The 22012-nt window shown below is 44.0% G+C and overlaps 1 protein-coding gene across 1 annotated transcript in view; it reads right to left on the minus strand.

The window, feature by feature from the left end:
- PLEKHM3 (pleckstrin homology domain containing M3) overlaps window positions 1-22012 on the minus strand; it is a 244825-nt gene that overhangs the window by 43934 nt on the left and 178879 nt on the right. The window contains exon 7 of the mRNA XM_044303895.1: window positions 499-656. Within this exon, the coding sequence (XP_044159830.1) occupies window positions 499-656 (158 nt within the window). The remainder of the gene's footprint in view (window positions 1-498; window positions 657-22012) is intronic.

Genomic DNA, 22012 nt, shown 5'->3' on the forward strand with positions numbered 1-22012 from the left:
CACTAGGGTAAGGGGAACATTATATACTGGCACAAGGGTGGGGGGAGCATTATATACTGACACTAAGCTGGGGGAGGGGGCATTTGCAAAATCTGTAACAGTCCCCCAGCTACCATATGTAATATAGTAATACTGGTGGCTTATGTGACAGAGGGGAATGCACACCCCTGAACAAATGCGTCTGCCCATGATGGTCTGGACCAAAAGGAGAAGAAAAGGAGATTGAATAACTCAAAACCGTGGGGACGTCACCTGTAAGTCACTGGATCTGCCCTTCGCTACGGTTTTATATGTGTTTTAATCTTTTTATTAGTAGTAATGTTGCTTTTAATTGTTTTTTCAGCTTGGTGGTTCAATTTGCCTGCTCCGCCTAGGGTGCTGAAATACCTTGTCCTGGCCCTGGATGGAATGGCCACTAACCTATAGAATACAGTTATTCACTGTGTGATAATCTGAACTTCTGGTTGGGTTGACCTTGTAGATAAAAAGGCATATTACCTGCTCGTGGAGTTTTCCTCAAAGGGATACAGGATCTCTCCGTTGTTACAGATCTCACAGATGAAGCCCTTCTGACTACAAAGGCTGCAGCTGTAGACATGCGATGTAGCAAACTTGATCACTTTTGTTAGAAAAGGAGACAACTTGCCTTCAACTACCTGCACAAGATAAAAGACATATTGGGGTAGATTTAGACAACAATATCATCAAATACAATAGATGGAGATCCATATAATCATGTCCTTGAATGAATTGCAATTCTCATGGCAGAAAGCACTGTGAAAAATTCTACTGACATATATTCCAGATAAAAGGCAGAATTCAATAAAACAGCATTTTTCAACTAAAATGAACTTGTCACGAAAACAGACATTATATGATGATATCTTTCTGATCAGGACATGGCAGCGTAATTTTTCCTTCAATGTTGATATTAGGGAAGAGCGAATAGACTTCGGATGAGCTCCGTACAGTATTAGAATGTATTGGCTCCGATGAGCAGAAGTTATTACTTTGCAAAGTCTAGCAGCAATTCGTGTAATAACTTCAGAAATTCATTTCTACTGTAAAACACCTTTTACCAAACTCGGGTTCGGTTCCAAGGTACCACTTGGAACCAAAACCGAGTTCAGTAAAATGTTTTTAACAGTAGAATTTCATTTCTAAAGTTATCCGCGAGACTTCGCGAAGAAACTTCGGCTCATAGGAGCTCCTGCTCCATACAGTATTGTAACAAAGTTTTATGCAAATCGACTTTGGGTGTTTCACCCGAAGTCGATTCGCTCATCACTAGTTGATATATTTGAAACCAAATATTGTAAGCATAGTCAGTAATATAATTCACATTCAGGAGACTAGAGGGACCTTAGACTCTGCCCATTAATCAAGTGGTACACACCTTAAAGAGGGTTTCCAGCTTTGTATACTTCTATTAAATATCAAGCCCAACCTTCTGTACATGTTCCAGCTCCCTTTAGTGGACTTTTGGTCCATGTCCTGTAGATTTACGAAAAGACCAATGACTGGCCTCGAGAAGCATGTCACTGCTGCCTCAGCTGTCCGCTTGGCCACGTCAGTCTTTGGCTGCATGTGATCCTGTCCTTATGGAAGTTTACAGGACACAGACCGGAAGACCACAGAAGAGAGCCAGGAACCCAGTGAGGTGGAATGGAGAGGTGGGGAGCAGGCAAGTACGATTTTTTCAACAGGTTGGAATTTAGTTGTGACTGTCATTTTAGGCTACTTTCACACTAGCGGTAGGACGGATGTGACAGGCTGCTCACCTTGTCGGATCCGTCCTGCCGCTATTTCGCCGTGCTGCTGGACTGCCGCTCCGTCCCAGCACGGCAGTGCACGGTGAGACGCCGCCGGACTATAAAGTCGGACATGCAGTACTTTTAGTCCAGTGGCCTCTCGCCATGCTGCGCCGGAGCTCCGCACCCGTCCCTATTATATTCAATCGGATCCGTCCTGTCGCTAGTGTGAAAGTACCCTTAGTTTATTTATGATATAATGTAAGGGACAAGGATGTTAAACATATTTGTAATGTACTTTATTAGGGTCTCTTTCTACTGTAAAGAGTCTTCTTAGCAAAGCTCTGAAGGAAAATCTGTCTTCAGAAGACGCCCCCTTTCCTTGTCCCTCCCTCGGTGTCTTCCCCTCCCTCCCACAGAACTGAATGCACCTAATTATTTCAAAAACAGCGTCCCATAGGTTGTGTCTGGTTACAGCTCAGCTTTCCCCGTAAGCTCTCTGTCAATGTTCAGAAAAGTAAAAGAAAGTGTACCCATAAATAATAAACAGGTAGACAGGGAGGAGGGGGATGCAGGTGCAGTTTGTAACTATTTCTGTAAGGCAGCGTAAGAAGAGGGCAAAGCAAGAGGTAGAGAACAGTAACCATGAAGAGAAAATGTGCATTTACAGAATCCAGGAAGAGTACTAATTTAAAAAGGTTTGGGATCCAAAACGATGAGAGAGTTGAACTAATAGCAAACCAGTTAAAATTTTCACTCAAGCAGCATCCTACAATACATAAATTTATATGTACAATAGAAATATCCCCACAATACAAACCTATTCCCAATCCTGTAAGTATCCGATCGCTGGGATCTGACAGCTGGGGCCCCATCGATCACAAGAATGGTGGTTCTGTGTCCCCATATAAATTGACCATACAAACCACTGCTCCATTCACTCTCTATGGGACTGATGGAGATTGCAGAGTACAAGCTGTCACTATTTCCGGCAGTCTTTATTAGACTATGAATCTGCTTTCGGAGCCACTGTAATGATTAAAGAGGTTCTCAGATAATTTCCTTTAATTAGCCTACGGTACTAACCTGCAGATGGAAGTCAATGCAGCTGAGCAGGAATAGATTTCAGTTGGGTGGAAAAGCCCACAGCGTGCGTGTGCGCAGTAGAGATGGCGGCATCAGGGGAGCGAGGGAGGGTAAGTACTCTGTGAAACATCTTCCCTCTGCAGGTTAGTACTATGGGCCAATTAGAGGAAATGATCGGAGAACCCCTTTAAACTAGGAGAAGTCATACAATTCAATTCCCTAACATGAGAGTATGGTCCCAAGTAGCAGCCTCCATGTGGCCAAAGCCAGGGGCCACAATGCCGGTGCGCTGACAGGATATATTATCATGCTGGTTGTCATAAATTCTGAAATCTTGTAGTATTCCTAGTATAAAGTTGTAATGTTGGCAAAACACAGTGGATTTTGTCTGCCATTGACATTCAACCATTTGCTTGATGACTTGCAAACACATTACAAGAAAAGCACAGCAAACAAATGAAGTGGAAATACACCAAATATTCCCAAGAGAACACACAGTTTAACGGTTCTATTGCGTTTAAGAAACAATTAACCCAGTTTTCTATGTGTCTTGCTCGGTTTTCTTTAGATGTTGTGCATACACAAATCTATTATCATTACTACAAGAACGTTATCTCAGCAGGAGCAGACTGGAAGACTCATAAGATGACACGACCTCTGACCTAAGGGTCAGCGGTTCACTTCAGCACAGGTCAACTGTGACAGAAAGCGTCCATGTACGTTGCTGTGCTTCATGTGTTAAATGCTCCTCTTCGTTTGTGTCACACTGGCCCTTTCACAGCATCTGAACAAGCAGAGACAATTGTATGGATGTTGTTACTGCTTTGATATGTTTCCAATATAAACTGGCAGAAAAAACTGTATTAGATCTAGCAATTATGTATTAAATAATTATTATATAAAAATATAGACACATACGTGACTCACTGTGCAGTAAATGCCTGCCTTATCTGTAGGGAAGCATTATTAACAGGCATACCCCGATGATGGCGCTGGCATGGGCTAAAACCACCTTCAAGGGGTTTTAATACTGGATAGGTCATCAGAATCTGATCATGGGGATCCGCCACCTGGGACCCCCACCGATCAGCTGTTCAAGAAGGCAGCAGCGCTCACAGTAGTGCCACCTTCATCAGTCATGTGGCCTAGGAGCAGCTCAGCCCCATTCAAGTGTGATACTAACAATAGCCGCTATCCAATGTACGGCGCTGTGCTCGGTGGATTCAGAGACTGCTGCGGCGCTCACAGTAGTGCCACCTTCATCAGTCATGTGGCTTAGGAGCAGCTCAGCCCCATTCAAGTGTGATACTAACAATAGCCGCTATCCAATGTACGGCGCTGTGCTCGGTGGATTCAGAGACTGCTGCGGCGCTCACAGTAGTGCCACCTTCATCAGTCATGTGGCTTAGGAGCAGCTCAGCCCCATTCAAGTGTGATACTAACAATAGCCGCTATCCAATGTACGGCGCTGTGCTCGGTGGATTCAGAGACGGCTGCGGCGCTCACAGTAGTGCCACCTTCATCAGTCATGTGGCCTAGGAGCAGCTCAGCCCCATTCAAGTGTGATACTAACAATAGCCGCTATCCAATGTACGAAGCTGTGCTCGGTGGATTCAGAGACGGCTGCGGCGCTCACAGTAGTGTCACCTTCATCAGTCATGTGGCCTAGGAGCAGCTCAGCCCCATTCAAGTGTGATACTAACAATAGCCGCTATCCAATGTACGGCGCTGTGCTCGGTGGATTCAGAGACGGCTGCGGCGCTCACAGTAGTGTCACCTTCATCAGTCATGTGGCCTAGGAGCAGCTCAGCCCCATTCAAGTGTGATACTAACAATAGCCGCTATCCAATGTACGGCGCTGTGCTCGGTGGATTCAGAGACGGCTGCGGCGCTCACAGTAGTGTCACCTTCATCAGTCATGTGGCCTAGGAGCAGCTCAGCCCCATTCAAGTGTGATACTAACAATAGCCGCTATCCAATGTACGGCGCTGTGCTCGGTGGATTCAGAGACGGCTGCGGCGATCACAGGAGCGCCTCTGCCTTTTCAAACAGCTGATTGGCGGGGTTACCAGGTGTCGGACGCTCACCGATCAGATACTCTGATGACCTATCTGGAGGATAACCCTTTTCAGGTATGGAAAAGGCTAATAAATGAGAATGTAATCTGTGCATTTATGAAGCACTGACCACAACACAATTACTGGTATATGTCTCCAGAGAGGTGCCATTCTGCCTGAATGCTGCCATTTCCAAGTAATTACAGTACAATATGAGGCTGCCCATACACAATGTGGCCCCGGCACAAGGGAGGATGATCAGCTGAGAGAACGTTGGTATGAACATCTGTTCCTGGTCACGGCCCATGTGAACTTGCCCATCGATTAGCTGACAAACAAACACTCATTTGTCACTGATCGCATCTTTTCCCAAGTAAACTGCTGACAAGTGCAAACTGAGTGGGGATGTATGGTCGTGTTAAGGGATTTCACCATATTCCTTTATCTGTTTGCATATTCGTTGGGAGATCTTTACACAGGACGATTACTTAGAACTAGCAGTCACCCTAGACAATTGTCCCTATACTCAGCCTGTGTAAAATGGCCCTAAGTCCTTAGATACCACATCTACATAAAACAGGAGCAACAACTTTGGCACATCTTCATAAGTGAAATAACAATACAACATCATAAAAAAGAATCATATCATAGTAACACAGGTAGTACGGCTGAAAAAAAGACATTTGTCCATCCAGTTCGGCCTGTTATCCCGCAAGTTGATCCAGAGGAAGGCAACAAACCCTCACAAGGTAGAAGCTGATTTTGCTCATTTTAGGGGAAAAAAAATTCTTCCCGACTCCAATCAGGCAATCAGAATAACTCCCTGGATCAACGACCCCTCTCTAGTAGCTATAGCCTGCAATATTATTACACTCCAGAAATACATCCAGGCCCCTCTTGAAGGCCCCTTTCACACGAGCGAGTTTTCCACGCGGGTGCAATGCGTGACGGGAAATGCATAGCACCCACACTGAATCCTGATCCATTCATTTCAATGGCTTTGTTTTTCACACATCAGTTCTGCGCTGCGTGAAAATTGCAGCATGCTCTATATTCTGCATTTTTAATGCAGCCCTGGCCCCATAAAAGTGAATGGGGCTGCGTGAAAAACGCATTGCATCCGCAAGTGTGGGTGCAATGCGTTTTTCACCGATAAGAGATATCATTTGTAAACCTTCAATTTTTTATCACGCGCGTGAAAAACGCATCAAAACGCATTGCACCCACGCGGAAAAAAATTAACAACCGAATGCAATTGCAGACAAAAATGACTGAACTTGCTTGCAAAATGGTGCGAGTTTCACTGAACGCATCCAGAGCCAATCCGTCAAACTTGTGTAAAAGGGGGACAAACTATTTTATTGTACTCACCATCACCACCTCCTCAGGCATAGAGTTCCATAGTCTCACTGCTCTTACCGCAAAGAATCCTCTTCTATGTTTGTGTACAAACCTTCTTTCCTCCAGACGCAGAGGATGTCCCCTCGTCACAGTCACAGTCCTGGGAATGAATAGATGATGGGAGAGATCTCTGTACTGACCCCTGATATATTTATACATATTAATTAGATCTCCCCTCAGTCGTCTTTTTTCTAAAGTGAATAACCCTAATTTTGATCATCTTTCAGAGTACTGTAGTCCCCCCCATTCCAGTTATTACTTTAGCTGCCCTCCTCTGGAACCTCTCCAGCTCTGCTATGTCTGCCTTGTACACAGTACTCCATGTGTATCTATGCCCCTTTTGATGCAACCATTATCTTATTGGCCTTGGCAGCAGCTGCCTGACACTGGTTTCTAAAACTTAGTCCTTTTCCATGTCAGTGTTACCCTTTAGTATGTACTGGTGACTTGCATTATTCCTTCCCATGTACATAACCTTACATTTGTGAGTGTTAAACCTCATCTGCCACTTCTCTGCCCAAGTCCCCAATCTATCCAGATCCATCTGTAGCAGTATGCTGCAATAATTAAGAATAGGAAAATAAGAGAATAAGGGCCAGTACTGGCCCCTGTGGTACCCCACTAGTGACAACCCAACCCAGAGCAATTAAAGGGAACCTGTCCCCTCCAAAAACATCCCAAGCCGGCAGCAGTACCTGAGAGTAGCCAGCAGCATGTTTGTAACAATCCTTTTCTTCCTTCAGGCAGTTGAAGCAAAAGCTGTAAAAACGATCTTTAATCCCCGCTCTTCTCTAGTCAGGCTTGAAGTCACGGAGGCAGCGGCTTCAAGTCACGGTAACCACGCCCCCTTCCCTGCCTCTTCGATGTGACTGACAGTCGGCAGTTCGGCAAAGCCAGCCGAACTGTCGTGCATAAGCGCTGTCAATCACAGCGAAGGGGCAGGGAAGGGGGCGTGGTTACCGTGACTTGAAGCCGCTGCCTCCGTGACTTCAAGCCTGACTAGAGAAGAGCGGGGATTAAAGATCGTTTTTACAGCTTTTGCTTCAACTGCCTGAAGGAAGAAAAGGATCGTTACAAACATGCTGCTGGCTACTCTCAGGTACTGCTGCCGGCTTGGGATGTTTGTTGGAGGTGACAGGTTCCCTTTAAGAACAAACATAGATCTACATTTTAAATTGTGGCTTCTCAACTTTTTAACTTCTGAAATGATGCTTTACTAGTCAGAGCATGGTTTTGCCTGGATCGCATCAAAATTAATTGAGGAGGGGGTTAGCACTGGTGCCTTGCAGCGTTGGGGTCCTCGGTTTGAATTGAACCAAGGACAACATCTGCATGGAGTTTCTATGTTCTCCCCGTGTTTATGTGGGTTATCTCCCAGGCTCCATCCACTGGAGCCAGTGAGCAGTGATAAAGTCTGTACAGCGCCGCAAATTGTGGATCTGCAATACATCTGGCCGGCACCCCCATAGAACTGCCTATTCTTGTCTGCAATTGTGGACAATAGGACATATTCTATTTTTTCCGGAGCCGCGGACCAGAAGATCGGACCGGAAGAAATGCAGATGTGGAGAGCACATAGTGTGCTCTCCGCATCCATTCCGTCCCCACAGAGAATGAATGGTCCGCACCTGTTCAATAGAATTAAGGAACGGGTGCGGACACATTCACGGACGTGTGAATGGACCCTAAGCTGCGTGTTTTCTGACATTGCACACATCAAAAGAATCATAGCAAAGTTGCAAGTCAGGGCGATATAAAGTAAACCTGAAGTCCATATTTAATGTAACACTGAATACATACGACACAATTCCTCCCAGCAAACTGTCATTTATACTGATTCTATTTACACCACAACTTCGAGAAATCTTTGCTAAATAATAAGTAGTTGCTGTGAAATGACAGCCATTACGATAGCATTGTGCCGCTATGGTAATACTTTAGAATGATCTAGCGTTAATTTAAAAGATGTCAAAACACATTACTATTCCCATCAGTGTCATAGTCTGTAGAGATAACATACATTGCTGCATCAATACGGTTATTTTATTGTTAATCTGAGACATTCACACATAAATCAGCTAAAGTGCTCAAGTACAAGCTCCAGTCTTGTGTCAAAACCCACTTCACTGACATCTAAGCAAGCGGGATAACCGGTTACTCAATGTGGCGATGTGTGGAAAATGTTTCCCATTCACGTAAACATCTATTAATTGCTCGGAAAACATTTACATCAGAGGAGGAGATCAATAGACTGTATAGACACATGCTAATCACGCAGTTCTCTTTCATCTTTTGTGCTGGGATTCAGGTGCCAGCTTCAATGTGGTTCCCAAGGTTCACAATAGTCGGAGACCGACATAAGTGGTAGCGTCACAAAATGCACAACATATCAAAGTCTATCTGCACAGCTGCACAACCTCGGATGGCTAGCAGTATATAGGAGATGCTAAGCCCTTACAGCACTTTAGGGATCTGCTATCAAAACAAATCAATAAGGCCCATTATAGGCACTTAAAGGGACATTATAACAAAGCGCTTTATTGCCGTTTGTTTGATTAGCAAATCGATGTATGGATGCTAAACACAACGTCACAACTAAACCTTTACTGATAGCAGTACAGCGCTAAAAATGTCTCTTTACAGGCCTTATTGAAACCAGTCTGTGTTTGAACCTTTTTTTATCTGGAGTGTTATGGTGGATTCACATATCCAGATAATTGGGCAGACTCTTACTGAGAACATATGCATGCTTGGCTGAGTCAAACCTGCATGTATGTGTATGGCCGGTCTAAGGCTAGGTTAACATACACACATAAATTCTGGTATTCTGTTCCAGCTGGACACCGCCAATGCCCGAAGACCCAGTTCACCATAACGGGGTACATCTCATGGACAAATTACTGCTGTGATGGAGGTTCCTGAAGGAATCTCCACCACAAATATGAACTTAGCCTAAGCTATGTGTCCTGTCTACACAACTGTTGTGATCTAAGCAGGTAGGGCTCATCATTGAAGGTCCTTTAACTAAACCGATATCTTGTAGCATACCACAAATATAGGAGAGAGATTAGTGCTACGGGGAGGTTTCCTGTCCTATAAAGTGATGGCGTATCACTTGGCTATACCATAAAATTCTGATTGCCGATGTTTTGACTGCCAAGACCGCCAGTCATCCTGACAATGACGAGGCTACCATACTAAATTAGCACTGCAGGCCTTCACAGTCCCTGGACAGGGTGTGGCCATGTGCAGAAGTGAACAAAGCGCTAAACTAGTGCTGTACCCTTCTGGCAGTCAGACCATGGTCAATCAAAATGTGGTGGCATATCCCAATGAGTGGGGCCATGCTGCAGTTCTCTGTAGAGCCTTTGGCAATGCATGCAAGATATGGCATCACCCACTTATCAGAAAGTGATGCCATATCTTAGTGATATTACAACCTGAGATGAAAAAATCCCTTTCTAACTCACAAATTTCAATGCTGGATTCATTGCAGCAAACCCTTAGACTGGGGCGGAATAGGAAACTTAAGTAGCCCTGGATTGGCCGTTTTGGTGACTTCAGATAAACTTGGGCCGGATTTCTACTCCATCAACTTTCAGAACCTTATTTTTGGGACATCCATTGTCTATCAGGGTGAATACAGAACTCAGAAAAGGCTTAGCCACCGAGAAGTGGGGTCACCCCTTTTTGGGGCGGGTGCTCTGCCTGTAGGCATGGTAGTCAGAGACATCCTAAGGAAAGGATTGGATGTTCCGGATTTATCAATACAACTGCTGTCCTAAGGTATCCTGTATATGTCACCCACATTTTATATTTTAATATAGTATGTTTTGATATTATTGTGGGGCTTTTCGTCTTTTTAAATATTGAAATAAAGGCAATTATTTTATTGGGTAGGGAGGTTTTCCATTTTGGTTTCTAGCCCTGGATAAAAAAAAGTTGGCTCCATATTGCAGGCGGGTCCAAAATGACAGAAGATGGGCCAATACAAGTAAGCAGGGACTGGTGAAAGTTATAGTAAATGCAGTGGGAGGTGCAAAGGCCCACCCACTTAAAATCTGCCCCACCCGTCTTCTTGCAACTTCGGAAAAGTGGTGAGAAGCCTAAAAAGTTGCAAATGATGGCGCACATATGATGTGCAACTTTTTTACGCCACAATAGTGGCATACTTAGCTTAATAAATGTCTCTCACTGTGTGACTTGGTGCATCTTGCTTGACACGTTAGATACTTTTCCTTACACTACTCGTGGTTGGCTTGCTTTGGCCAATATTTTTGTATAATTTTCCCCATTTTAAGACTCCTCTAAATCATGCACCGTTTGTTAGACACTTTTCAAAATAGTCAGGTGAGGAGCAAAAGGAGTCTAACACACAAAAATCAGGAGCAAGGCATGAATTTGGTATCTGATATTACTTTAGGGGAAAGCTTGGGATCTAGTGATCACCAGTCAATGTGGTTTACTATAAGTACAGTTACTGAGTCACACCACACAATAACAAAAGTTTTAGATTTTAGAAAAAATGACTTTTCTAAAATTATATTAGTGGTATACGAGTCCCTATCAGATTGGAACAGTTTCAATGGAGTCCAGGAGAAATGGGACTAGATACAAGTGGCACTATTGAAGGCAACAGATAACTACATTAGGCTTGTCAGTAAAAGCAAAAAAAGGAAGAGAACACTGTGGTACTCAGCAGAAGTGGCCAAAATCATTAAAAACAAAAAGATAGCATTTAGTAATTATAAAAAAAAACGAGGATGACAGGCAAATTTATAAGACTAGGCAGAGAGGCCAAGCAAGTTATAAGAGCTTCTAAAGCACAGGCAGAAAATAAATTAGCTCAGTCAGTGAAAAACGGTGATAAGACATTCTTCAGATACATAAATGAAAAAAGGAAAGTAAAACAAGGGATTTCCAAATTAAAAACAATGAAGGAAGGTATATGGAAGAAGGTAAAGAACTACCTGACTGCCTCATCGAATACTTCTTTTCCGTTTTTACAAAGGAAAATGAAGGAAAAGGACCTCAGTTAGGAAGGAAGACTAATAAATCTTTTGATGCGTCTTTACACAGGAAGAGGTTCTAAGTCAGCTGTCTAAAATGAATACAAATAAGTCACAGGGGCCTGATGGGATATACCCAAAGCTATTAAAAGAGCTTAGCGGTGAACTAGCAAAACCATTAACAGATATATTTAACCAATCACTGGTAACAGAAGTCATCCTAAAAGATTGGAAATTAGCAAATGTTGTGCCCATTCACAAGAAAGGTAGTAGGGAGGAATCGGGCAACTATAGGCCAGTAAGCTTGACATGAATAGTGGGGAAATTAATGGAAAAAAGATGAAAAACAGCATGGGTTTACTTCAGAGAGATCATGTCAAACTAATTTTATAGATTTTTTTGATTGGGTGACTAAAATAATAGATGGCGGAGGTGCAGTAGACATCGCTTATCTAGACTATAGTAAGGCTTTTGATACTGTCCCACATAGAAGGCTTATCAATAAAGTGCAGTCTTTGTGCTTGGACTCCCATATTGTTGAATGGATTAGGCAGTGGCTGAGGGACAGACAACAGAGGGTTGTAGTCAATGGAGTATATTCAGACCATGGTCTTGTTACCAGTGGGGTACCTCAGGGATCTGTTCTGGGACCCATATGATTTAATATCTTTATCAGCGAAGTTGCAGAAGGCCTCAATGGTAAGGTGTGTCTTTTTGCTGATGACACAAAGATTTGTAACAGGGTTGATGTTCCTGGAGGGATACACCAAATGGAAAAGGATTAAGGAAAACTAGAGGAATGGTCAAAAATCTGGCAACTAAAATTTAATGTTGATAAGTGCAAGATAATGCACCTGGGGCGTAGAAGACCAAGAGCAGAATATAAAATCAGTGAAAGGGATTTAGGGGTCATTATTTCAGAAGACTTAAAGGTAGGCAGACAATGTCATAGAGCAGCAGGAAATGCTAGCAGAATGCTTGGGTGTATAGGGAGAGGCATTACCAGTAGAAAGAGGGAGGTGCTCATGCCGCTCTACAGAGCACTAGTGAGACCTCATTTGGAGTATTGTGCTCAGTACTGGAGACCATATCTCCAGAAGGATATTGATACTTTGGAGAGAGTTCAGAGAAGAGCTACTAAACTGGTACATGGATTGCAGGATAAAACTTACCAGGAAAGATTAAAGGACCTTAACATGTATAGCTTGGAAGAAAGACGAGACAGAGGGGATATGATAGAAACTTTTAAATACATAAAGGGAATCAACAAGGTAAAAGAGGAGAGAATATTTAAAAGAAGAAAAACTGCTACAAGAGGACATAGTTTTAAATTAGAGGGGCAAAGGTTTAAAAGTAATATCAGGAAGTATAACTTTACTGAGAGAGTAGTGGATGCATGGAATAGCCTTCCTGCAGAAGTGGTAGCTGCAAATACAGTGAAGGAGTTTAAGCATGCATGGGATAGGCATACGGCCATCCTTCATATAAGATAGGGCCAGGGGCTATCCATAGTATTCAGTATATTGGGCAGACTAGATGGGCCAAATGGTTCTTATCTGCCGACACATTCTATGTTTCTATGTATGCCAGTTTTATGGTGCAAACTGTCCCAGAAATCTGGCAAATTTAGAATAGCAAATCTCCCCTCCCCCAACTGCTGATAACAAAAGAACTACAATTTTCACTACTAAATGTTCCTTCCACTTGATTAAAAGGCAGTTGTTTCACATACAAGGGCCTGAATATCCATCAATTAAAAGGGTTGTCCGGGTTCAGAGCTGAACCGGAACGTATCCCCATTCTCACCCCTCCAGCCCATTTGACATGAGCATCAGAGTGCTTCATGCTCTGATGCTCTGACGCTCTTCCTTGCCCTGAACTGGATCGCTTATGTTTTTACATTGCTAGGATGAGGCTTCCACCAAGCAGTGTATTCGATGACGTCAGCAGCTCTGATGGGCGGGCTTTAACACTGCCCCAGCCTTATTTTAAGCTAGGGCAGCATTAAAGTCTGCCCATTAGTGCCGATGCCGTCATACGGGCTCACTGCTAGGTGGAAACCTCTCCTTAGCAGTCCCTATAGAGAGAGAGCCTGGTATGTCCCCAGATCTCCTAAAAAAGGTCTTTGCCCTGTTCTGAATACTTTTTTAGGAGATCTGATGGTCATATTAGGGGGGCTGCCTGGGTGAAAATGTGGGTATGTCCGGGTCCAGCTCTGAACCCGGATAACACCTTTAATCTTTCAGAATAACCAAACAGGAGACTTGTCAGCATGCTATAAAAAACATTAAAAGGGGCCACTGAAATTCTAGTCACCTTGTCAAGTGAATTTTTTTAATTTTTTTTATAGCCATTCAAGGAAGGCACAATTATAAAATACAACATGTTTCAAAGCCTTCTCAGCTGCTGCGGTTCTTTGACTAAGAAAAAGACTGAGTGATTTTTCCCATATTTGGATTCCATTGTGTTACTCATCTCGCCGGATTCTATAGTTTCTATCGCTGTCTTGCTCTGACAAGTAGCTAAATGCAGTCAGGTCAGTTGGATCACTGCAGATCAGGGGACAGAGAGGACTCTCTATGATTGAGCCATCACTAAAGGCCTGGAGGGCTGGGTGCCACCTTCTCACATCTACTCTGCTTTCTATATGGAAGACCTTCGTCATGTCCAATATCTACAGAAGATCAGTAACGTGTGACACAAGAGCAGACACAATTCTTGATTCTTGCATGAATACAGCTAAACGGATCAGTGCTTTATCATAACAAAGCAAGCAGTGGTTGGACTTTGGTACAATGCTGAATACAAAAGAAATAAAGCACTGAGTGTGACCCCTCCTATCAGAATAAATAATGACTCCCTTGCAAAGATCTGGGCTTCTAGAAATGATCCTGTTAGGGTTGTTTCGGGTATCGAATTTTCGATACCTAATCGATACTTTTGTCCCGGTATCATTACGATACCAGGATTTGCCTTTTATCGATACTAGGCTGTGCTACTGCACAGCCCAGTATCAGAACATGGATCGTGCTGCTCTCAATGCGGCCATGTTCCCTCCGCAGCACGGGGAGAAGAAAGCAGTCTCTCCCCCCCCCTGTGCCGCTGCTGCCACCAATGGGAACAAAGTGGAGAAGAGGAGGGGAGGGCACACTGCGCCACCAATGATAACTAACGTTTAATACATTATAAATACAGCCGGCGGCAGAAACACATTGCCGGCAGCCGACTTCTGACAGGGCGCTGTGATCCGTGGGCAATTAACCCCTCAGGTGCAGCACCTGAGGGGTTAACTGCCGCTGATCGCAGCTCCCTGTCAGGGGTCGGGTGTCGGGAATGTGCTTCTGCAAAGAAAAGGGGGTTAGTCAGCACATCCCAATGCGCAGGTGCACGCTGCCATGGCTAAAAACTGAAAAAAATAAAAGGTACAATAATGCCATAATCACAAAAAAAATATTATAGTGCTAACGCTATGCTTATTTATAAAGTGAGATGCTTGGCAAATGCATTTTGCACAAAACCATTTGAGCCAGTCTGCCGAACGTCAAGGCGATCTCTGTAAGACGGGAACCTAACACTAAATACTACCTGACATGTGTCATAATGGACGCCATAAAGTTCTGGAAGTGTTGGTTCCACATGCATGCTGGGTCCACTCTGCCTTTTACCATTTTTGGTGCCATAATGGCCTCCATTACTTATAGAAACATAGAATGCGTCAGCAGACAAGAACCATTTGGCCCATCTAGTCTGCCCAATATACTAAATACTATGGATAGCCCCTGGCCCTATCTTATATGAAGGATGGCCTTATGCCTATCCCATGCATGCTTAAACTCCTCCACTGTATTTGCAGCTACCACTGCTGCAGGAAGGCTATTCCATGCATCCACTACTCTCTCAGTAAAGTAATACTTCCTGATATTACTTTTAAACCTTTGCCCCTCTAATTTAAAACTATGTCCTCTTGTGGTAGTTTTTCTTCTTTTAAATATTCTTTTCTCTTTTACCTTGTTGATTCCCTTTATGTATTTAAAAGTTTCTATCATATCCCCTCTGTCTTGTCTTTCTTCCAAGCTATACATGTTAAAGGGATTCTGTCACCTCCCCTAACCCAAAATCCGATTTTAAAGCAGCCATGCAGCACAGCTTACCTTGATTAGGCTGTGCTCTTCCATCTTGTAATCCGTCCAGTAGTTTCTGTAAAAAACGACTTTTATGGTTATGCAAATTAGCCCTGAAGGTGCCCAGAGGGGCGTTTTGTTCCCCTTAGTGAGCCCAGTAACGCCCCTCTTACAGTGCCCAGCCCGCCTTCCTTGCGACTGTCTAACCGCCCACAGCCTCTCCTCCCCCTCCGTCACGGCCGAACGAACTCTTGCACAGGCGCAGTACCCACTGAGGGCTGTGCCAGTGCGATCTGCAGGAGACTGAGGGCAGGAGCTTCATCCTCGTCACTGGGCATGCGCCGAGCCCAGTGACGTCTGATGCTCGCTCTTCCCTCAGTCAGCAGGGAAGAGCGAGCATCGGACGTCACTGGGCTCGGCGCATGCCCAGTGACGAGGATGAAGCTCCTGCCCTCAGTCTCCTGCAGATCGCACTGGCGCAGCCATCAGTGGGTACTGCGCCTGTGCGAGAGTTCGGTTGGCCATAAGGGAGGGGGAGGAGAGGGAGGAGAGGCTGTGGGCGGTTAGACAGTCGCAAGGAAGGCGGGCTGGGCACTGTAAGAGGGGCGTTACTGGGCTCACTAAGGGGAACAAAACGCCCCTCTGGGCACCTTCAGGGCTAATTTGCATATCAATAAAACTCGTTTTTCACAGAAACTACTAGACGGATTACAAGATGGAAGAGCACAGCCTAATCAAGGTAAACTGTGCTGCATGGCTGCTTTAAAATCGGATTTTGGGTTAGGGGAGGTGACAGAATCCCTTTAAGGTCCTTTCCTGGTAAGTTTTATCCTGCAAACCATGTACCAGTTTAGTAGCTCTTCTCTGAACTCTCTCCAAAGTATCAATATCCTTCTGGAGATATGGTCTCCAGTACTGAGCACAATACTCCAAATGAGGTCTCACTAGTGCTCTGTAGAGCGGCATGAGCACCTCCCTCTTTCTATCGGTAATGCCTCTCCCTATACACCCAAGCATTCTGCTAGCATTTCCTGCTGCTCTATGACATTTTCTGCCTACCTTTAAGTCTTCTGAAATAATGACCCCTAAATCCCTTTCCTCAGATACTGAGGTTAGGACTGCATCACTGATTTTATATTCTGCTCTTTGTTTTTTTACGCCCCAGGTGCATTATCTTGCACTTATCAACATTAAATTTTAGTTGCCAGATTTTTGACTATTCCTCTAGTTTTCCTAAATCCTTTTCCTTTTGGTGTATCCCTCCAGGAACATCAATCCTGTTACAAATCTTTGTGTCATCAGCAAAAAGACACACCTTACCATCGAGGCCTTCTGCAATTTCGCTGATAAAGATATTAAACAATATGGGTCCCAGAACAGATCCCTGAGGTACCCCACTGGTAACAAGACCATGGTCTGAATATACTCCATTGACTACAACCCTCTGTTGTCTGTCCCTCAGCCACTGCTGGACAATATGGGACTGCAATTTATTGATAGGCTTTCTATGTGGGACAGTATCAAAGCCTTACTAAAGTCTAGATAAGCGATGTCTCCAAAGGATGCAGGTACCATAATGCATGCCGAGCTCACCCCATGTGCTGACTAACCCCCTTTTCTTTGCAGATTTACAGCGCTGGAAGTGTGGCACTCCAGCCAGTCGTGTACTCTTGATTAATCTGTCTGCCCCATAGGCTGATTCTAATTAGTCTTAGTATAAAGCTGTGGCCTGCTCTCACTACATTCATTGGAAGCTGTCTGGCACAAGGAAGGGCATGGGGTAGGCTCGGTATGCATGTTGGTACCTGAATCCCTTGAAAGTAATGGAGCAATGAACGCCGTAAAAAAATAAAAAAATAAAAAAATAAAAATAAAGTGTGATTCGACATTTTTTTTTTGTCACCTTGTCCCCCCCCAAAATAGGATAGGACTGTTTGATTATGGTCCGGACATTCCGTAGATGCAGAATGCACGCGGCTTTTTTTTGCGTTTTATTTTGTTTTGCGTGGTATTGAATCGTATCGAGTATTGCAATACTTTTTTATGGTATAGAAAACAAATCAAAATTTTGGTATCGAAACAACCCTAGATCCTGTTCTATCAACTTTTTGCTTAACCTCTTACGGACACAGGGCGTACCTGTACGCGGCGGTGATCGGAACAGAGTGCCTGCTGAAATCATTCAGCAGGCATTCTGTGACAATGTCGAGGGGGGTCCTGTGACCCCCCGTATCGGCGATCGCAGCAAACCGCAGGTCAATTCAGACCTGCGGTTTGCTGCGTTTTCAGGTCATTTGGGTCTCTGGTTACCCGTAACCCGGAACAGATGGTGATCGGTGGTATGATAATACATCACCAATCACCATCCTTATATCCTGAGAGGTGGCGGTGACATCACCGTTCAGGATCGCATCCTATTGGCTGGACGGGCGGGGGTTAACTTCCCCCAGCTCTGCTCTCCTCCTCAACACTGCTTCTGTGGAGCCAGGGGAGAGGAGCCTGTCTGTCCACCTCTGAGCGCAGCACCCCACGTGAGCCACCATAGTGCCATTTGGCACTCAAAAGTTATTAGGCACAGGTTTAGGGAATGGTTAGATTAGGCAGGGAGACTGAGGGAAAATTTAGGGAAAAATAAAAAGTATTTTTTTGTGCTTCACCCTGATTGTGTGTCTGGGATCCACAGCACACTCAGCTGTGTGACCCTAGACCCCCCACGGGTGCTGCAGCATGCCCCCCTGCCTTTTTATTTATTTTTGTGCAGACTTTTAGCGTCCGGCCACTGTTAGCACATCGCCCACCCCACCGCTGATCAGCTTCGGACCGCTGATAAGCTAATTTGAATCTTTTTTTTTTTTTTACAATTTTGTGGCTTTCATTTTTTATTTATTTACTTTTAGATATTTTTTCTGTTAGGTTTAGGGTGGGTTAGGGTAGGGTATAAGTGAACGTGAATACCTGTCCCCCCACACACACGCACACTAAATAAATAAAGTTTTATACACACGCGCACACACACACACACACACACACACACACACACTCCTCCTATGGTCCGCCGGACATTCTCGGCCGATGAGGCATGCGCCCTGCTTGTCTCAGACTCTGAGAGCCCCAGTAAAGATGTTGTCATACGCGTCCTCCTCATCATCTAGTGATGATGATGAGCCCCCAAGGCTGCGGAGACGCCGCCAGGCGGAGCCAGGGGGCTGCCATGCCAGGGACCCTGTGGCCCACACTAATATGAGCAGCCCTGGGTCTCGCACTAGTTTTCCGGCCCACCAGATAACTCCACCTGAGCCCCCTACCGGTGAACTTGTCTGGTGTACCCCAGAGGATTTTGAGCCTGTGATTCCTGACTTTGTTGGTCAACCAGGAATCTAGATTCCCACAGTGGGCTTTACTGAATATGACTTTTAAAGTTTTTTTTTCAGTGACAACTTTGTAAATCTGATGGTGGAGCAAACAAACTTGTTCGCCCAACAGTTAATTGCTCAACACCTGGGCTCCTATTTGGCTAGGTCCAGTAGCTGGACTCCAGGAAATGCAGCCAAGATGAGGACGTTTTGGTGCCTCGTGCTGCACATGGGCCTAGTAAAAAAACAAAACTGCATCAGGCAGTACTGGAGTGGGGACGTCCTCTACCACACCCCACTCTACTGAACGGCTATGACACGTTCCCGTTTTGAGGTCATTCGGAAATGCCTGCATTATGCAGATAATGTAGCATGTCCCCCCGAGGTGATCCTGCCTATGACCGCCTGTACAAAATCAGGCCGGTCATCGATCACTTCAGGGCCAAATTTTGGGGGTCTATGTACCTGGAAGGTAGGTCGTTGTTGATGAGTCTCTAATTGCTTTCAAGGGGAGACTCATTTTCCGCCTGTATGTTCCCTCTAAGCGGGCAAGGTATGGCGTCAAGCTGTACAAACTTTGTGAGAGTACCTCAGGGGACATTTACAAGTTTCGAGTGTACGAGGGGCGAGATTCCCGTATTCAACCCCCAAAATGTCCCCCCCACTCTGGTTATTAGCGGAAAACTTGTGTGGGACCTTATGCACCCGCTGTTAAATAAGGGTTACCACCTGTGCGTGGATAACTTTTATACTAGTATCCCATTGTTTCAGTCCCTCGCCACCAGATCCATGTCCGCTTGTGGGACCGTGCGGAAAAAGCATTGACGGTTGCTACAGGGAGTACCACACTTCCATGGAGTACTAAATTTATAATCCCCTTCCCCAATTTTAATTCTATTTGGCCACAATCGCCCAGAAAAACAAGCAAACAAAAAACTATGGCTCTAATGATACTATTTTTTAAAACTTAAATAAAAAAAGTATACATATTGGGTATCGCCGCATCCGTAAGAACCTGAACTATAAAAATACCACATGACCTAACCCCTAAGATGAACACAGTCCAAAAAATGTAATAAAAACGGTGTAAAAACATGCCTTTTTTTGTTCACCTTACATCACAAAAAGTGTAATAGCAAGCGATCAAAAAGTCATATGCACCCCAAAATAGTGCCAATAAAACTGTCTGCTCTATAAAAATAACACATGACCTAACACCTCTAATGAACACAGTCAAAAAAAAAAAAAAAACACCCTATATGTGATAGTAAAATGCTGTATGGCCGAACGGCAGGACGCACAGGGAAAGGAGCGCCATATGGTTTTTAGAAGGCAGATTTTTCTGGACTAGTTTTTTTACACCATGTCCTATTTGAAGCCCCCCTGATGCACCCCTAGAGTAGAAACTGCAAAAAAGTGTCACCCCATTTTGGAAACTACACCCCTCAAGGTATTCAAAAATCAGTTTTAAATACCTTGAGGGGTGTAGTTTCTAAAATGGGGTCATTTTTGGGTGGTTTCTATTATGTCTCACAAAATGACTTCAGACCTGAACTGGTCCTTAAAAAGTGGGATTTGGAAAATTGGCAAAATGATCCAAAAAAGTATATGGGGAATGTAAATTAATAACTATTTTTGGAGGTATTACTATGTATTATAGAAGTAGAGAAATTGAAACATGGAAATTTGATAATTTTTACAAAATGTTTGGTAAATTTGATATTTTTTTTATAAATAAAAATTTATTATTTTTTAATCAATTTTACCAGTGTCTTGAAGTACAATATGTGACGAAAAAACAAGCTCAGAATGGCCTGGATAAGTAAAAGCATTTTAAAGTTATTCACACAAAGTGACACTTGTCAGATTTGCAAAAAATGGCTTGGTCCTTAAGGTGAAAATGAGCCCGTTCCTTAAGGGGTTAAATATTTTTCATTACACATTAAAAGGCTCATGCTACAAGACATATTCTACATTTTTCAAACCAGCACCTGGATCTGAATACTTTTGTAATTGCGTGTAATTATCAATTTAGAATAGCCAGTGAGCTAAAATGTATCTGTATAGCGCCACCTGCTGTTTGTTCATTTCCTTATTTTTGGCCTGTCTCACTGAGTTGTTGAAACATGCTCAGTTTATATCTTCTGCCACCAACCTTATGTTCTGTTACAGGCTGTGGCCGTTGCAGCGAGATAGCTGCAGCAGAAAGCTGAGCTGCAGTCAAAGGGACACCCCCCGGATGCTGCCAGCCTGAAGATAATTTAGCAGAGCAATTGGGGCTGTGAATGTGGAGATCTCTGGACCCAAGGATGGTTCTAACTTTGTTAGGGGTCTGATCTAAGAAGGAACGGGGGTCTGATCTGAGGTCTGATGGACAGTGGGGGTCTAATCTGAGATCTAAGAAGGAATTGAGGTCTGATCTGTCTGATGGAGTGTGGGGGTCTGATCTGAGATGCAAGAAGGAATGGGGGTCTGATCTGAAGTCTGAAGGAACTTGGGGTCTTATTTTCCTTCTCTATATCCTAAGTGCATCTTATAATCTGAAAAATACAGGTATCTTGTGCTGTGTACGCCATAATAAAATGTACAATGCCAGACTTGCTGTTATTTTGGGGACCTCACCTTGCAAACACAATTATCAGAAAGTATGTTCCGCAAAATTATACCAATAAAAACGGCAGTTCAGTACGTAAAGAACAAGCCCTCATACAGCTCCATTGATGGAATAATAACTTTATGGGTCCTAGAATACAGGGACACAAAGCAATAATTTTTATTTTTTTGCAGACTATGAAAATTTTAACTCCATCTCTTGCATCCAGTATTCTGTTTGGGCATCACTGCTACAAGCCGTCCCATTCATTTCAATGGCACAGCTTGTTCATATTCAAGAGTAAAGGAACAAGCTGTCCTATTGAAATCAATGGGACGGCTTGTAATTACACCTGCTCACCGCTGCAATGTCGACGACGAGCAGGTAAACAAACAAGGGAAGTGGTTGCATGGAACGCTTCCTTTCCGTCACACTGAGGATAGGTCATCAGTATTAAAATCCCGGAAAACCCCTATAAAGCCTCATGTACATGTCATGGCAGCCTAAGAGTCCATGCGGCTCCATATTATGGGGCCACAGGCACTCTGCTCCGTACGGTGTCATGATTCAGAGATATTCTGTCCTAAAAGCAAAGCATCTAGGGGAAATGCCTTCATAATACAACATTTACTTATAGGCAG

Source organism: Bufo gargarizans, chromosome 8 (assembly GCF_014858855.1).
Source record: "Bufo gargarizans isolate SCDJY-AF-19 chromosome 8, ASM1485885v1, whole genome shotgun sequence".
NCBI lineage: Eukaryota > Metazoa > Chordata > Amphibia > Anura > Bufonidae > Bufo > Bufo gargarizans.